The sequence below is a fragment of the Manis javanica genome, chromosome 2 (genome assembly GCF_040802235.1).
Source record: "Manis javanica isolate MJ-LG chromosome 2, MJ_LKY, whole genome shotgun sequence".
NCBI classification, from domain to species: domain Eukaryota; kingdom Metazoa; phylum Chordata; class Mammalia; order Pholidota; family Manidae; genus Manis; species Manis javanica.
Window position 1 is genome coordinate 147,801,303 of NC_133157.1, and position 19,092 is coordinate 147,820,394.

General features: G+C 38.0%; 1 protein-coding gene across 4 annotated transcripts in view; it reads right to left on the reverse strand.

Annotated features, from left to right (window-relative positions):
- The window catches only part of TOX (thymocyte selection associated high mobility group box), a 286,212-nt gene that overhangs the window by 118,722 nt on the left and 148,398 nt on the right, over positions 1 to 19,092 (reverse strand). For all 4 annotated transcript variants that reach the window (XM_036998280.2, XM_036998278.2, XM_073229570.1 and 1 more), the window contains exons 2-3: positions 18,829 to 18,894; positions 894 to 1,136 (exon numbers count right to left, since the gene is read on the reverse strand). In XM_036998280.2, coding sequence (XP_036854175.2) covers positions 894 to 1,136; positions 18,829 to 18,894 — 309 coding nt within the window. The remainder of the gene's footprint in view (positions 1 to 893; positions 1,137 to 18,828; positions 18,895 to 19,092) is intronic.

Consider the following 19,092-nt stretch of genomic DNA (forward strand, 5'->3'; position numbering starts at 1 on the left):
TCATTGTGAACATGACAGTACCATTCAGTGACTTAAGAAAATGCAATACAGTTGGTTGGACTGTTAAGTGATTGAACAATGGAAACTTGAGTGCTAATTAAAAGTCACTTTTAACCTGGAAGAGAGTTTTATGACATGGCTAAAGCTGGTCATATGCTACTGAAAATATTTTCCATTATTTGAGATACTGACAGAAAAATTAAGTTTTTAAATGACATAAAAATCAGAAGGAGATATTTTATGATAAGTTAGTGTTTCTTAGGATGGGATGCTTGTTAAAAGTACAGATCCCTGAACTCCTGGGAGGGGGCAGGGAATTTAATTTTTACTAGTTTTCTGGGTGATATACATTCCCACAGAATTTGAGAAGTATAGAATATTAGAAGATTCAGTGTCACAACACTCCTAACAGACTGAAATGCTTTAATGAGACACATTTTGATCAACAGAATCATACCTCCAAAGCAAAAATGAAAATTGTTTTCTTGCTTTTCTTTTATGTAAACTTGTGGACTTTGAGAGTGGAGAAACCAAGTTTAATAGCCATTCTTGTTCAGAAGATGGTGCGGCCTTACTTGTGATGAGGAATTCTGAACTGAATGAGGGCTTGGCACTCTTTAAAGTAAACTTCTGTCTGAAATCTAGTAAAACACTTTGACTTTATGAAAGGACATTCAGTGACAAATAATATTTTGTCCTTGGGTTATAAATAGGAGTGATCAAACATGTAATTAATTGATTTTGTCTTGACTTAGATATAAAATGGAAAATTGTTTTAGGATTTTACAGGACTTACGGAGAATATTTTCCAGAGCTAAAAATGTATTACTAGTTTCAGAATGCCATGTTACTACAATGCAAAGCCTCCCACAAATCGGTGAGCAAGTTCTTACCACAGAAATGGAGTTAGTAAGCAGTGTGCCGTCCTGTCCCAGCAGATTGGAGACGGTGATTTCAGGTAGGTCCATGTTTTGCGGATGAAATGGCAGCAGGCCATTATGGTTCATTGGGTGACACAGAGAGTGGTAGCCAGTGTCAACTTCATTCACGTGCACCAGCGGGTGGTCGGGGAGGGAAGGAGGAGTGATAGGTGGGATGTTAAAGTCTTCACTCTCCAGGCTTGGGCCAGGGTAGGACTGAAAGACAACAGTGATATGGTTGCAAATTATCATCCCCTTCTTCAGCATTGTGCACAAACACACATGACCCCTGCAGATATCATTACAAGCAGCATTATGGACTTGGCAAAGACATTTCAAACACTCAGCTTATCCTGCCGCAATTTCACTATTATGCATCGAAGAAAATTGCCTCAAAGGCATAGCCACTTCTCATATAAAGAGTACTTCCATTAGGCAGTTTTATTTTTCCAAGAAGCTGAACTCATACAGATTTCAAAGGTCCCATTAAAATTTTCCAGAGTTTTTAATCTAGCTGAATACCTTTTTCATGGGAATTGTAGGGAAGGAAGGCAATTTATAAAATTAATGTTTAATCAAACATGCTTCATAGGGCTCCCTACTGCTCAGATCATGAGATGTAATAAAATGAATTCCAGGAGTTTTGGGGCAATTACTTTTGGGTTTTGAAAAACTACATGCTCACGAGTGACAGAAGTTAAAATTATTAGTAAAGAAGTAATTTTAAGCATGTTGCATAAGCATGGTTGCGTAGAAAGTTCAATATATGAAAGAGAGCCATTAAAAGCTATTTTTTACCACAAAGATATAATCAGAATAAAAATGAGAATTACTTTCTTGATTTCTGGCTATTCACATTGATTTGATTTTCCTCTAAAAACTGATAAATAATATTGTAGTCATTAAATTCAGTTAGGTTAATTTTGAAAGGCAAAGTAACACTAACATTATTACAATGCTACTTTAGGAATAAAAGTCAATCAGTAAAATAACAACTTGTGTGTTTTTATTTTCTTGTAAAAAGTAGCCTTAGATGAAAGAGGAAGGGAGGAAGCAAGGAAGGAAGGGAAGATTATATGAAGACACATTAGAAACAGAATGTGGTCAATATTAAAAATACAAGGAGGAACTGAATAATAAAACATTGTTACCAATTAGTGTCAAGGCAGAGGTATTCAGCAGTGCCCTATAGACCAGGTGTTGTAATATGCAGGAAACTATTTAGATCCAGATAATTCTTACTAGCCTATCTTTCAAATTAAGTGAGTCTTCAGTGTTTGAGTGTGTGGGTAACAAGGACTTGCTTGTCTAACAGCACAGAACATGCTGAAGTGTGCAAGGTTTGAAATGAGCAGGCAGAGGGTTGGAGCCAAAGAAAGTAGAGTAAGGTATTCTGGGTGTTCAGCCAATAAGCTTCATGCTCCTGCATCCAAGCGCCTGGGGTTATTTTTTCCAGATGGCATCTGTTTGTCTAAGAGAAAGAAAATCTTCAAGTTGCACTTGCTAAATGTTGACAAGTTTTGCTATATTTGTTTAGGTGCTGTCAGGAGACATGATGAAATGAAGAGCTACTCAGAACATCTGGAACTGAGACCTGGTCATGCAGCGGCACATGTAGGCCAGAGATGGGAGCATATGAAGGTAAGATTAATCTCTGCAGATAATTTTCTTAAATACCTAAAGCTCTGCAAAAGAAAAAAAAAACAAAACACCAACTCTAAAAGTTTCATCATCAGTTACCAAATTTTCCTTTTTACAGTAGATATGCCTTGTCTGAAAAATATGTTAGTGTTCAGTGTCAAGATTACCAGTCTGATGAAATTATCACTTGCCTGATATATTTTAGACCATTCTTCTGAGGATCTAACTATTGGTTTCTGGTATAAGTATTCATATAAAAAGAAGCATAAAAGATGTGAAATGGGGAGGTGGGAGTGAGAGGAAACCCATTTGTTAATACTGACTTTATCTAAAGTTCTGTATTGTGTCCTTTGACTATGTTGTCTTCATTTAACCCTTCCAATAATTCTTTGTGTAGCTATTATTGCCCTGTTTTCCTGACAGAAAATTGGGACTCAGAAATTAAATAAGTTTCATTTAGCTGCTAAATAATCAACTCAGTACATATGAGGGATGATATATAAAGGAGGAAGGCATTTTTATTGCACAATACTTACATAAGTAGTGGTGTACTTGTTACTATTTATTAGGTTGTATGATACAAAATTGCCAATACCCATCTATTTCTGATCAATAAAATATCATAATTTAAGAATTAATATTAACACTACTATCTTTTCTCCTTGTAAATTCCATCCCAAAGTCCATTCCACTAAAATCAAGTATTTGCTCTATATGAGAACAAGAATTCATAATTCTTTTGTCAACATTTCAAAGGTTGAACTTGTTTATACATATCTTTTAAGAAGTTAATTAGTGCCTGTTTGTGATTTTCCTGAGTAAGGTACAATTAGTGCCAGCAATAGAGGAGAAAGATGTTTTTAATTTTCAAAATGCCATTAAACCTCTGAAAATACTCAGGGATATTCTGTATACCATAACTTTACATTCTAGAGTTTCCTCAGTAGTTAAATCAATTTGTGGCATTTTAAAGGGAGGTTTAATTGGTATCACTTTACATTCAGTGGTAACTGCATGCAATTCAACTACATGGTTTATTTTCATGTTATTGCACATTAACGTTATTTAATCTTTGCATTTATATACCAAAACCACAGAGTCCACAGCTTAACCAGTAATGGGTGGTTATGTGGATCAAGAATTTTAGCAACAAAAGGTTACTTAGTAGTTTCTGTTCTTCACATCTGAAGTGATGATATGGTTATTTGCCATGAGCCTATTACATAGTGTAATTGATGCCATATAAAAGTATCACAGTAATTGTATAAATGTCAAAATGTCACAGAATTAACAAAACTTCAATGCCAGACTAATTACTAATTTTTTTAAATGTGGAAATGAATTAGCTAATTTCTCAATATTGATTTTTATGACATGACATCTTTATTTTGGTTTTATAAAACCCGAGAACAACTCAATAGTAAGTTATATATTAGAGACAATTTGCAGTTTTGGGGGGAGGAATGTATTACAATAGGACATGATTCACTATTTTCTCTTATTCCCCATGAAGCTGCCTGGTTAGAATCTGTGTTCAATGTTTGTTGAATGAATTCAATGAATTACCAAAAGAATGCATAAATGAGTAAATGGATGCTAAAATGACTCTGAAGGCTCATGAGGTTTGCAAATACACCATTGTTATTCCACGGGCTTGAATAGATATCCTGTATCCCCAAGACTTTGCACTGGCCAGCTGACAGCATGGTATGTAACATTAGTCTCACAGCATGCCAGGAAGCCAAAAATATCCTGTTAGAGATGTAAAGGATCAAGCAGCCTGAGAAAGGCTGGGGCAGGGTAATTTGGTATCCCTCTCTGGCTGCTAAATCTGTCCCCCTTGTAGAGACTTTTATTTATCACCCCTAGTGACACAGAGGTTCCAGAGGATTTGTAAGGGTGAGTTTGCAGCCCCTTGGATCTCAGAAGTTGATGGATCCTAACCCCACATCAGCTAAGGACCAGCGGATGCCTTAGTTCCACATGAGGATGCCTTGGGGACAGCAGGTCTGCGGCCTCATGCCTGACCGGCAGTAAGGGCCTTATTAGGCAAGTGGGCATAGAAGGTATGACAGGGTGCTTTGATCACAGAAACAGAGACATGGGTGATGAGAACATGGCTAAGTAATCAGAGAAGGCTTCTGTTAAGGCCATCCCAGGGTGACACAGTAGGTCTGCTAGAGTTGTCTACTGGCTCAGCGTCCTTATCTGACCTGTGCTTACTTTCCTCCTTCAAGTGTCAGTGAAGCCAGGAGTTTAAAGGATCTTTCATTCTCTTGCTCTCTTGGGACCAAAGAGCATTTGGTCCTTCCCAAGACCCTTGCATATATCCCCATAAGACACGGGGTTACATTTTTGTTTTTGTTTTTTCAGCCTGAGTTAGAGACCGTCAAGGAGTAATCCCATGATTTATGGGGCAGGGTTCCAGTGTAGAATTCTAGACAAAAATAGGTACGGACTTTCCAGGTGGTATCATCGTCCTTATTACCCTTTAGAGTGCCTACGACCCCCCTAGCCTAGAGATCAGAATCTAGCCTAGAGATAAGTCTGAGCCAACCAGCATCCCTCCACCCCAAGGAATGAGAAAGGGCAATGGTGACCACCTACACAAATGGAGAGAAAGTACTTAGGGATAGTGGTATGAAATTCAAGTCAATAGTTGTGATTTTATGTGGATCTGCACCAAGTTAATGAAAGGTAAACTGGAAACAAAGAAGCATGCTGAGTGATTTGCTCTAAATCACAGTCAGTCTGCATGACCTAAAGGATTTAAAGAACTCAAAATTACATTATTGCTACTTGCCCAGATTCTCCCTGATCTTCAGCTACTCACTGGTCCCAGACACAAGAGAGTTTCATCTCATCATATTGCTGGTGCTGGGATATGCCATAGGACAGCTCTGCCCTAGAGTGAGAAGCTCTGTGCATCTCTGTGTGTCCAGGGAGCAGATACCATGAGTCATGGAGTGTGGGTTAGACTCGGCTGTGCAATTATGAGGCTTGGCAAATTCTGGAATATATATGAACTTTTCAAGGCCACAAGGGAATTGTAGGAAGCACTGAAGTAGTAATTTCAAAATAGTATCATCCTCAGAATATTTTTACAATTCTAAATAATAGATTTAGTGACTATTTCAAGTCATTTTCTTAAAACCTTACCATTGGTATTTGCATTTATAGCTTATAAAGTGTTACATCTTTGTCTGGTGAGGAGGAGGTAAGTTTTGGACTGGTTGAGAGTCCTCATAATGATTCTTTCAATGACAGGTAAGAAGGGCCAAGTGCGTGTTGGAAAGTATTGAGGCTCTGGAATCCAGTAGACGGGGATTGTGTTCAGGTTCTTTGAAGCATTTATTAGTGTGGGTTCTGGGGCAAGTGTCTTACTCCTTGTGAGCCTCAGTTTCGAAACCTGCTTCATGAGGTTCCTATGAGCATTGAAAACAAAAATAAAAGATAGGTAAAAAGCCTAAAAATATCTGTGTGCCACACAGAAAGTTCTTGCTAAATGGCAGCTTTAGCATAGCTGTGGTTGTTGTTAAATAGGTTTATATATGTCATGGGTTGGGCCATGCCCAAGAAAATAAGTAGAGACAGTATTGGAGAGAATTTAGATATCATTATAAAGGAATTTCAGTATATTTGCCATTGATTAGACCTCATACTGAAGCAAGGTGTGGCCCTATTTATACATAATGTGATTGGATTGTTACCCAGAAATAGTTGAGATCAGGTCTCACGTCTGCTGGAAGCCCTGTACCCCAGGCTGTTCTTGACAGTTTCATTCCTACTGACCTAGGTAAAAGGTGAATGAATTTGCAAACCAGAATTTCAGTGTTTAAGTTTGCAACAAAGGCCATACTTTTAAACATACTGTCTTGGGTTGGTGGAAAGGTTATCTCCCCGGGATTCTTGGCAGGTTAGTCATATTGTTAAATCAGATGGATCCTTCTGAAGACTAGAATCGAGAGCATGGATTAGGAAAGTAACAGAGGATCCTTCTGATCTGTTTGGACACTTTTCCAGCCATCTGACTAAGGCTGCTCTCCCAACTCATGTCCAACCTCCCCCAGCCAGGACACCCCACTTCTGTGACAAGCAAAGGCTGCTTCTCATCTGGCTTCTGGAAGACCTCGTCCCCCCACCCCCATTTCATTACAAACTCACATTCCTGTTTAATCATATTGCTTTACATATTCCATGACCTGGGTAGCCTGTTTACATTCTATTCTCCTGCAATCCACCTTTCCTTTGGCGGCAGCCTGTTATTGTTTTATTCTCGCTCTACATTATTACATTCTGGAAGTGGGATGTTAATTAGGTTGATTCTTCTTTTGACTGCAGAGGTTTGCTATATGCTGACCGGGAACAAATAATGGGAAATCTCTTCTAGACTTTACCTTTTTTTCTCTTTTTAAACTCTAGTTTTTCCACCAGAGGAGCCTTGTATTTGTGGGTCTCTGTCCACATATTGGAATCATTATACAGAGCACTCAGTCTTTGGTGACAAGAAGTCCCATAACTCAGAAGAATTCAAAAGATATCATCTTGTACATATCTTTAAATTATGTGATGGCTCTATGCAGCCATGCGTACACTAAAAATATGGCTATGGTTATAACAGTGTAAAATATGTTTCTCATATAGATCTTTATTTGAAAGATAAATAAATAGCACTGCTATCAAATATATATGGAATACCTTAATTTTTAATCTGTAACATAATTCTTAAAAGTTAAGGATAGGATACCAATGTTTAAACATGTTTCATCTTCTATTACTGAAAATTCTTGTTGCATGATTCAAATAACTGAATGGAAAACAAAGTAATCTTAGGAGTTCATTAGGAAATTAATAAACTTTCTCTGTATGTTTTCAGAAGTTAAGATATTGCATGTAATGGTGATTTCTCTTGAAAGACTTTAAACAGAATCAACATTATCTCCAATTTCTTTTGAGAAGACCTTCAGAAGTATGTATTTTTCAGATTCTTTTGTCTCTGCCTGAACAAGGGTTGAAAGCTTGAGACTATAATGTATTACTGTGGAAAGCTTCGGTCTATTACATAAATCATTTTAACACTCAGCAAGAATTGTCCAACAGTGCCATTGATGTGCTCAAGCCAATGATCCTGCAATTTTTTTGTCTTTCTTCTCATGTTAGACAAAGGCAATAAATCATCTTCACTTAAAAACACACAATGTACTAATTTTTCAAGCAACAGTTATCAAAATGTAATTTTTGGTAGAAAGTACAACATTAATTTTATTTGTGCTCATTAATTTTTGTAACCTGTGTTAAGTAAAAGGCAATGAACACCTCATTCGCCTCAGCAGCATTTGTTGCATCCCTACTATGGGTAAGGCATCCTGCAAAGTGTGATCTGAGATACAAAGAACTATAAGACGCATTTTGTTGTAAGGGAAGTGAATTAGGAGATGTAAGAACTTAGGTCCTCAATAAAAAGCATATTGGAAAGTGACAAGCTAAGTGATATCAGAGTGGAAGCCGAAGAGGAATTACTCAAAGCAGGAATGGTAAAGGGATGGCTATAAGCAGATTTAGCACCGTAACCGGGCCTGAAGATCACTCTTCTGCTGAGGTGCAGTGAGTGATGAGGAAGCACCACAGAACCGACAGGGAGAATCAGGACCAGGCGGCGAGGAGGTCAACAGCAAGGTCAGGTCTTCCATCTCTAAGAGAACTTCAAGGGCAAGATTTGTCCCACCAATCACAACAAATCCTGGGGTACCGGACACATGCAAGCCTCTGTTGGGACTGGGTTTTACTGAATCATGGTTTTTCATAATTGAAAAAACCAGTGTGCAGAGCCTGAATGAGACCAGAAAACAGGGTGGACTTGAGGCAGCCGCAGAGATTGTCTGACACTGGGTAAACTTGATCCTACTAATGTGCTAAAGCTGTGAGGATGCAGAGGTACCCAGGGCAGTGACCCAATCCCTCAGATCAGAGGTGGGTGGGGCAGAGCAGTCCAACACTCCTCTGTGAATTGTGGCTGGTGCTCAGGCTTCCAGAAAAGTCCTTAGCATTTAAATGTAGGTGTTTATCATAATTTATTAGTGATCCTGAAATGCGGAAGAGATTTGTTTCTTCTCAGTATTATTTGAGGGCCTACATGAGTCTCTAAGCTGTATTTTTAGGTGACATTTTAAAACCAGGTACTGCATGCACTTGTCAGAAAGGCCTCCTCTTTGGCTAAAAAAAAAAAACCAAGCTTCTGGGAAACAAACAATGTACTCCCCCCACAACCCACAACCCCCAGGCAGATGGTTAGGGAGAGCAGGCTGAAGTGGGGGAGCTACTGCTGAAACCCTCCGAGGGCTCAAGGATATTCTTCTGGCAATAGTCACCATCATTCCATAGTCAGTGTTTAAAGGGGATAATTAAAACATTAAAATTTAATGCTTTAGCATACAATTTTATGTCAGAATGCAATCTATACTTTTTTTTAGTTCTCCAGATGTTTTCAGTTCTCACGTTCAGTTCATATATTCTGAGATTCAGCTCTACATTTTTTTGCTTTATTTTATAAATAATCCATGTTAACCAGAAAATATACATTTATTCATGAAAAAAAATCAATCCAACCACTTAGGGGGAAAAAAATCACACTATTAAAACATGGGCACTTCCCAAGATTCTTTTTAGTCCATATTTGTTATTTTGTTTTGGGTTTTGTTTTTGCTTTTAATAACAAAAATCAGATCACAGAACTTTAACTTCGGAGTTAGATGTGCTACATGCAAATGTCAGTTCCTCTCTTAGTAGATGTAGTTACTTTATTCCTCAAGCCTCAGTTACAAATGTGTAAAATAGGGATGACAACAGTATTCAGTTCATTAAGGGCATATCAGGATTAAATGAGAATGTAAATAATTTGAGCAATATCCTGGATCATAAGAGAGATCAATGTTAGCTACAATATTGTTGTTGTTATTATTATTATTATAACCTCATATAATTAATCTGACCACTCAAAATGAATTGTAATTTTCCATTCAGATAAATATCATCTTCATTATGGCTTAAATGGCTGCATATTATGTTGTCTGCATATCCTATACATTATTCCATCAGTTCCCTATTAACAAACATCTAGGGTATTTCTGATTTTTCTGTGTTATGAACCACACTGTGACAAATAACTTTATCCACTTTTTTCCCTTAGGATAATGTTCTACAGTTCTATATTTATGCTCAAATGGAATCAGAATGTTTGCTCAAGGGAAGACCTTAGAGACTATCCTCCCAATTTGCAGATGAGGAAAATGAGGCCCAAAGAAATGAAATTATTTTCTTGTATATAGAGAACTAATAGGGCAGAGAGGAAACCCAGAGTATCATTACATAGAATTTTTTTTGCACTTAATAATGAATAAAATGCACTGAGTTTTAATATACTATTTTAAAACATGAATATCCTTTGAGCTCTAAATTTTCCTTTTTAAAAAACCTGTGTTAAATTGATTTCTGCTTATGGTCAGTTTCTATTTGCTAAATCATATGCAGGCAGCCAGCTGGAGTTGGGTGTTCAACGTTAGCCTATTTTTACATGTACAAGTAAACTTATAAATATATGCCATATGTGTTTATGGCCATGCTTTTCATTTTTGCCTGTTGCACAGAAATCAGTAAATGTTCAGTATGTAAACTCACATTCTTCGTAAAGAAGCCAGATTAGCAGAGGAGCAGAGTAAACAGATGGCTCCTCCCTCAATCAAGGAGGCCAGAGAAGGAAAGGGAGGCTCTTGTTTCTCCTTGTCACACTCTGAGATGCGATTCCCCCCTGTAGATCTTTCACCAGGAACAACTGTAAGGGGGTCCTTAGATGTGTGAGGATCATCTCACTTCCTCAAGACTTTACTACAAAGAAGGCTTACACTGATATGGAGCTGAAGATAGGGACACAGATAAAAGATAAAAGATGAACAATTGGAGACAATTTCCTTGGTTTAATGAAGATAAAACCCCTCAGCCTTCAGTTACCCAGAAGTGGGATCCCTGGCTGGGGAAGGGGAGATGCCTTCTTTGGAAAGACCTCCTGTACTTTGTTTACCTTCTGGAGGAGAAAAGGGAAAATGCCTAGGGTGGGACATGAGTTCCCGACCCAGACACAAAAGGTAGTGAGAGTACAACGGAAAGGGGATGGTAGTGGTGGCAAAGGCTTGGAAAAGGCTGAAACAAGGATGGACGGAATTACCGGTCTGGCAAGCAGTGGCCAGGAGAGCAATGAACACCTCCCCTCTGCACAGCTTTTACGGTTGTGGGAACAAATATGAAATGTGAAATTGAATATGAAATTGCTGCTTTTGTAGGTAAAAGATGGTCAAATATTTGCAATTTCACTTCATACTAACAAGGACTGATGTTAGCACTTCAGCATTGCCACCTTAACATCCTAAAATAGAATAAAGCCTGGCTGACCGTGGAGGGAGGCTGCCTTGGGCATCCTTCCCAGGCTGGAGTCTTAGCTCTGGTAATTCCTCTCTATGTTTGGCCAGTCACACTACCTCTCTCCTCCTTGTTGTAAGGATTAAATGAGATAAGCATGCAACACCTTTGCTTGGTTCCTTGACAGATAGAGGTAGCTGCCAAATGACAGCTATTATTATTATGGATCTAAATTCATTCACTGCCCTGGGGTAGGGGAGGACCGACCTAACGTCCAGCAGCACAAAGTTTCCTCCAGAAACCCACCATCTTCTGGACAAGCAAGAAGTTTAACTGAAGTCAGAGTATAAGAGACAAACAGCTTGGTACTCACAGTACTGAGGAGTCCAGGCTTCCCCTAAAGCAGCACCTATGTAGGGCTGCTGTTCCTGTTTCGCCCCTACAATCCTATCACCAGGCCCCAGCCCCTATGCCTCCAAGGTCGCTGTGCTTCATGCATTCAGAAAATACAACTCCCGGCAGACTCAGCTCTTCTTGAAAGAGGCCCTCCTCGTGAAATGCTAGGATGCCCAGCTGCATATGAAAGCCTTCATTAGTGATCTCAGAGCATCAGAGCCCCCGCGAGTTTCACTCCAGGCCAATCCCTGATGCAAGGACTGAGAAGTCACTGGTTTGACTTTACTAACAACAGACTCAATTATCATACTTTCTAAACAGCAATGAATATATGGAGAACATTTTCCAAGACAAAGACCAATTAATTTCAAACCACTAGGGTTATAGTTATACATTTGTATAACCAGACTGTGAAATAACACAGATCAGAAAAACACAGGAGAAAGGAAAAAAAAAATAAAGGTATAGATAAAAATTAAACTGAAACCTTCTTTGTGTTTCTGGGAAGTCTAGTTAAGTCTGCTCCAAAACCGAGGAACTGAAACTGCAAAAGGAAACTTGACACTTTTTTAAAGGTGTTTGGGGTGGCAGATGAGGATATGAAGAAGGAGGTCTCAGAAGAGATCTGGGTAGGTGGAAAAAAAAAAAAACTCAGCATTTCCTAGCCTTGGTGTTCTTACACTGAAAGCGGGCAAAATCACTCCTCTTTGACATACTGTCATATTAAAATTTTAGGGTTTGTTTAGAACAATCTTTAAGTGTCTTGGAAATGGAATTGGCATAGACAGATGATATCATTCAACATATTACTGTACTTAACTTGAAATACCGTACCTATTTTTCAGACATTCTTTAGTGACAGGTTTATTATAGTAAGTGCCAGAAAAAAAACCTAGCATGTTATAAATTGCAAAATTTAACAGGAAAGGTCATTTAGTTTTTCATAATTGTTCATGTACTAAAGAAAAATGTCTGCAAAATATAATTCTGAACAAGCCAAAGGGCTGTTTTCAAAATGCATCAAATGCAACTGCATAACTGGTCAGGCTGTGCACTAAAGTCACAATACCTCTTCCCAGTGCCTAAATGTCTGGTGTCACTTGATGACTGCCCACTGAGAAAACCATCTTCCAAGTGGAGCTCAATGCTTTTTGAGGGTCTGTTTTTACCACCAATGCTGCTCCATTCAGACACTTTCATAATTTTTATCATTGAAATGCATTTCCCTAATACTTGAAAAAAAAATACTATTAGACAATTATAATGAAATTCTCAAGCATAATCAGCATCCAAACATTCATTTTCTGAAATAAAAAATGAGCCTTATATTCACAAATCCCACAGCTTGGAAACGTATATGATACACAACATTTAACCTGTCAGCAGCCTCATTAGTGTCAATGAGTAGGAACTGGCAATCAGTGGATGGTGTGTTCTACATGTGTTTATATTTTAGAATGTTCCCAAAATAACTCTGCTACATAATTTGATATAAAACACTGTCACTGGACAAATGAATTTCAGTTTAAATTTCATGGTCTACTGAAACATTTTTTGAGGAATTTGTATTTCTAATGTAACTGATCATTTATAGCTAACAGAGGCAATACCCAGCCAAAAAAAATAATAAAAAAGACCAGGTTGGTAAAAAAAACATCTAAAATTCAACCATATCAATATGTAAGTGATCAAGAAAAAAATGCAGAAAGACGGCGTGCGTTTGACTATCAAGAGCCCTAAGATACATATTGTATGGCATCTGTATTCAGAATCCTTGCAGCTATTAAGACATTTTTATAAACTGTAAGAAAAATGTGAGCTATTTCAAGATATAATTCTGAAAAACAGACTTCCATGTAAGAAGCCAATTTAGGAAGAAAACAACATAAACAATAGTAACTTGTGTGCTCAAGTGAAGCATCTTTTTAATTTTGAGTAATGAAGATGTCAAGCCAAATGCTAGAGTAGTTTAACTTAATTAGGTGGCCTATTTTTCCAGGCATCCTTTCATTTCCCATTGAAAACTCAGCTTGTATGCAAGGCAACAAGAGCAATTTTGTCTGAAATGAATACCTCTGGGACTGCGCAGAGTAATCATTTGAACGTTACACTGAAGACTGGTTTGCGTAACTAGTTTGGGCTTGTTAAGATGCCACACTTTGTTAGACTAACTGGATTACTCAAAGCATGGTAGCTTTGCCATTTTATTGGGTCAGTGGTCAAAAAGTCAGGTTGACTTTACTTCTGAAATTTCTGCCAAAAAGAACCAATCTAAAAGTAATTGGTTTAATTTATAGTTCAAATTTATGTGACAATTATGGGCATTTTATGGCCTATAGTCAAATTTTTTTTTCCAAAAATGCTCTTCTAAAATATTATATTTTTGAGGCCCTTCGGTCATACCTCATCTACACTCTAACTTAGAGAATTTTCTCCTTAGGAAAACATGTAATTATAAATATAGGCATAGTTGATATGTTTGTAAATCTCAGAAGAGTAGAATTCTAATGGTAGATTTAAGAGAATACTTACAAAACGGAACTTGGGTATCTTACAGGTTCCACTGCCATTGTATTGCTTATGGCAAATGGCAAGATGACATTATTGTAAATGTAACTGCAGATTTTTATCTAGTTTATTATCACATTAATTCTTTGTGTCTTGTACTTGAAATGATTCTCTATGGAGACAGCACTGCTGGTGCCTTTGTTAATGTGTCTTGGCTTCGACACTCAGGCGGATCATGGGAGCATGCTTCGAGAATGGAGTGGACAGGGCCGGACTTCCTAGATGTCCACTAGGCACAGTGGAAAACTGTTGCCAGGAGAAGACTCAAAGAATCAACATGATAAGAAAATGTGTACACAAACTATTTAAATTCATTTACTCATCTTTTAACAAATAATGTTGCATACTGATGTGTCAGACATCATTCTAGCCTCAGCAGATCCAAGAGAGAAACAGGAGTCTTACCTTTAAGAGCTCACAATCCAGTGAGTAAGACAAGGAAATAGGCACCAATTCTAAGATGCACATGCCTCAGAGGGGCAAATCCTCTGACTAGACACTGGAGAGGCAAAGAGGTGTGTAAGTACATGGACAGGGGAAGAAGCACAGATCCTTGAGCAACAATGAGAGGAGAAATGGAGATGAGGAAATGAGACAGCTGATGAGAAATTGTGAAGCCTAGAACTCAGGCAGTGATTATGTAGAGGAAAAGAGGAGACAGACTGGAAATTGTGCAAAAAAATAGGATAAACACCAACTGGCATTAACTCAGGGTTCAGTGATAAGGGAGACTCTCCAAGTCCATGTTTTGGGTGACTGGGTAGGTGGTAGTAACACTTATGACAATGGGAAATATTGGAAAAAAAGGTGTTTAGGGAGTGAGGGAGTAGGTTGCAGGTGATGAATTTCAGTTTGATGAATTGATATGTTGAGTCTAAGCTGCTGTCAGGGACAGCTGCCCAGTGGAATTAGAAATCAAACCTGAAACTCACATGAGAGAGCTGCCCTAGATTACAGATGCTCTTCAAGTTTTATATTTGAAATGTATGGTACAAAATATATGTCAAATGCTTAGTTGTAAGAATCTAGGAAAAAATTATATTGCTCTGTTTTATCATTGTTATTTTTTAATCTTGAGCTTTGAGGGACCAGGTAAGAGACAATTCCATTGGGGGACAAGGAAAGAAGCAGAGAGAAACCTGGTCACAACCTGAACATAAACCAAATTAGGATCTCAGGTCAGGATGTTTAATATCTAGGGTTTACTATTACACTCAGAATTAAAAACACAGATTAGTTCATGCTTAAAGGGTAACTGTTCATGGGAAGAAGGAGGAGAAGAGAAGTAACAGGAAAGGAGGAAAGGAGTGGAGGCAGCAAGAGAGCAGGGATGGAAACCACACAGATGGAAATGGGTTAGCGGAGTGAAGGCCAAGGTCAAGGAGGAAGCACTTTATTGAAAATGTGGTTCAATCAAATAACCAAACTTTACATGACCTGACAACAGAAAAACCTTCTGATTCTCCCTACCAAGTGATTATTCCCTGTACAGAAAAGGCCAGGCCTTCTCAGCCTTCTTCATACAGTACCCTAACTGAGGCATGCATGAGAGTTCCCATGGACAGAACTGGTGAAACATGTTGCCAGTGTGGTGGAAAGCTCTGAATGAACATGTGGCCAAGGAAAATAAGAGAGAATAAGAAAGAGTAATGGCACATACTCAGAACTAACACTAAATAAATAACCTTGGTGCCATAGAAAGTTCTGATCAAGATGACCAGATTCCTTGTCTTTCCTTTTATGTATTTAATTCAGATGAACATTAATATCTCGAGTGCAATAACATAAAGACTACAAAAGGGACTGGAATTGTAGGGGCTGGAAAAAGTGGCTTGCGTTTTCTAGGGAAAGTCAGGGACCTCAGAGCATGTGACTATGAGTGGGCCTGGGAGAGTCTGAAGAAGGGTCAGAGCTCGGGTGGAGAGCCCGATCCCATTCTGCCTTATTGTTGTGTACTCTGGCATATTCGTCCATCAAAGATGACAGTGAAGGATGAGCAATCAGTGACTTTATGATGGGCTGTTGGCCACTCTTCCCAGCTGGCTTTCCTTTCATTAGCCACTCACAATGTCCCACGAACTCTCTAGGAGGGAATCTGCAAGGTCATGGGGTATTAAGCAACATATGCCCCCTTAGCCAGGGCATGGAAACACACAAAGAAATCTTGCAGCACGTGGTTCCAATTCTATACAGACTGAGAAAAAGTTAAGTGTTGTTTAAATTAAGTACTGAGAGGTCAGCACATTTATAGCTAATATAGGAGAAAATAGTAAATATTCCAAGAATGGAGGTAGGGAGAAGTGGAAATGTCATGGGTTTTTATTACATACTTGTCAGGCTTATTATGGGGTGGTATATTCAGTTCAAATGCTGCCTATCAATTACAAAATTATATGCAAGAAATTCTAAATGATTTGTATACAACTAGCTTAAGCAGTAGAGAATGCAGGCAGTAGATAGTGCCAGAGAGCCCTTTGGGACTGTCTAAAAGAATATCATTAATTTTTATAGTGTACTTCCATTTCTGGAGCCATTCCAGCATTGACTTTCTATAAAAATCATTTCAAGTTTAGAATTATGCTATTTGCTTGCAGCAACATCACAGGAGCAGTAGTGTAGCATATGTTGCTACTTAGCAACTTAGTCTGTAAGTCCCAAAGCATGTACTGATTTGAAAATTGAACAGGAATTATAATTGTTGAGTGATGCTATGAGGCAAGTTGTCTTGGATTACTAAACTATGCAGATGTTTGATGTTATATAGGAAAAGGAATGAAACTATTTTTTTTCCTGTAGGATGACTAAAATTTTATATATGGTTGCTGAAAGGGGTAAATTAATTAAAATTTCCTGAAAGAATACCAGGTAGTGAATTCTTGAATACACTATATAACAAAAGGAATGTTAAGTGTAAAATTTAGCTAAGGCCATTCAACTTACATAATTTGCAAAGTTTATTCCTCCCCACAGAGAATGTATTATCTTGCATCAGTTTAATTTTTAAAATAGCACATTCTAAAAACATTTTCATATGTGCTGCATTATTAAAAAAATAGTTTGCTTCTGGCACACAAACCTGCCTTATCTTTACAAACTACATAAAGTATCTGGAGCTCTTTACTCCTTCATATATTATCACTGGTATTGAAAGCATTCCTAGTAACTTCTGACCGAAATATTAAGAAAAATAATGTTGGTTGTTTGATTTTGGTCAGGGCTTAATATGACCCATTGTACTTGAATTTAAAAATCTAAGAAGCCAAGTTGTTCTGATGTATATGTTTTGAATTTCCAATCCTTTATCCAAAAGTCTTTAAGACAGACATAATGATTCTCTGAAAGGAAGCAGCTGCTTTATAACAGCAATCATTTATTGAGTTTGTGTTTCTACTGTTTCAAACAAATTCAATTAGCCCTTACACTTCAAAACCCTAAAGGCTCCAAAGAGATGATACCAGGTTGCTTTAATCTAATAGTAATACTAAACTTGTCAGTACAGTTTTGGGATTGATGGCTAGAAGAAAATTAATAGCAACATTTTTCATTTTTTAATCAAACAGTCTTATTCAGAACTACATATGGATCTTGAAGGCCACTTAGCTGAATGAATTCAGTTAAGTAAGAATTCTAAATGTAAAGCTCAGCCTTCCAAAGGTATTCTGAGAGTGATCAACTCAGTTGAATTGAAGGAAATGTAGTCCGGATCTTTGAACTTCATGATGACCTTCTCTTCAGAACAATATAGTGCAGTTTCCAGAATGTCTGCCAGGAGAGGCAGTGATCATAATGATTTCTAAATGCAGAGTTCATGGAGTGGCAGGACTGCCTCTGTTTTGAGTTAAGCACCAGATATTTTGTTCTGAGAGAAATTTCAAAGCTCCAAAAAGTGCAGCCCTAACATGTACATTAGATTTAATAAACTGGCAAGCACCATGAAGACACAAAGAGGTTTTATTTGTGTTCCCTGTCCCCCTGCTCATCTCAGTCATCAAATCTATCTGGGTGGGTATGTAGGCACTGAAAACTCCTATGTTAGAGTTCATGCCACAGTTACTGACATAGGAAACTCCAAGTTCACTGTTCCAGAGAAAAAAGATGTTCAAGTCCACAAAAACGCTCTTATGAACTTTCCCTCACTTTCATTTATTCGTCTATTTACTTTTGCTTACATATTATGTTATGCTGGCACCTGGGGCAGTTATAATTTTGCTTTAAATGCACTCCTTGGACTAAAGGGCCTGGTCTTTTATGTATCCAAAAATACGGCCAAGGATTTACTTTGATAAATGTAACCATTTACCTTTTCATTGGACGTTTGTTGTCACTTCTCAGGATTAAATACCTTGTCACCCACTCCCACTGAAGAGGATACAAACATGCCATTGAAATGTTTCAATCCTCTCATGCATTTTGGCTTGAAAGCTACCCACCCAGGAGATTCGGAAAGCAGTCATCCAGTGCCCACTGGCCATGGGGCTCTGGTTGCAAATGTAACATTTTATTGAACACTGCCCCAAAAGTCAATAATTAAAGTTATCTGGGACACGTGCAGCTCCTAATGATTAACGTGTCTATAGTCAGAAGCACAAATAAGCTGCACCTGTAAAGACTTTATTTCCTAAAGGTAAAACAACTGTTTACGAAAGATCATGCTGGCAAAACAGCTGCTTGCCATTCTGGAGAGGAAACAAGGTAGTATCTTTCAACAAATGCCAACTCCGGTGTTTTATCAGCTCGATCTCATTAACTGGAAACAGGGCTTAAATGCTTTGTTTATAAATTATGATTATTCCTGATTGCGGCAGTTACTGATAGTGCTACTCATTTGCAATGCGACTCTTTGAATTTGTTTAATTACAATTTGAAACAAGGCAGAGAAGATTAATTAACCCACCTGGCTGGCTGGCACATAGTCCTGGCTCGGCTCTGTCATGCTCATATACATGTTCTCACCGTCAAACTGCGAATGAAATAATAGTAAACATTCAGCGATCTGGACTGTGTGCATATTTGTAGTTGTTGCTGTTTTGTTTTGTTTTCACCATCAAACTGGAAAACAGTAGCCATAAAAAAAAATACGTGTCATGGTTGGGAATATGGAAAATCTGTCATAGCAAGTGAGATACGTCTTTTCTTTGATGTTTCTGTTGTCATCCTT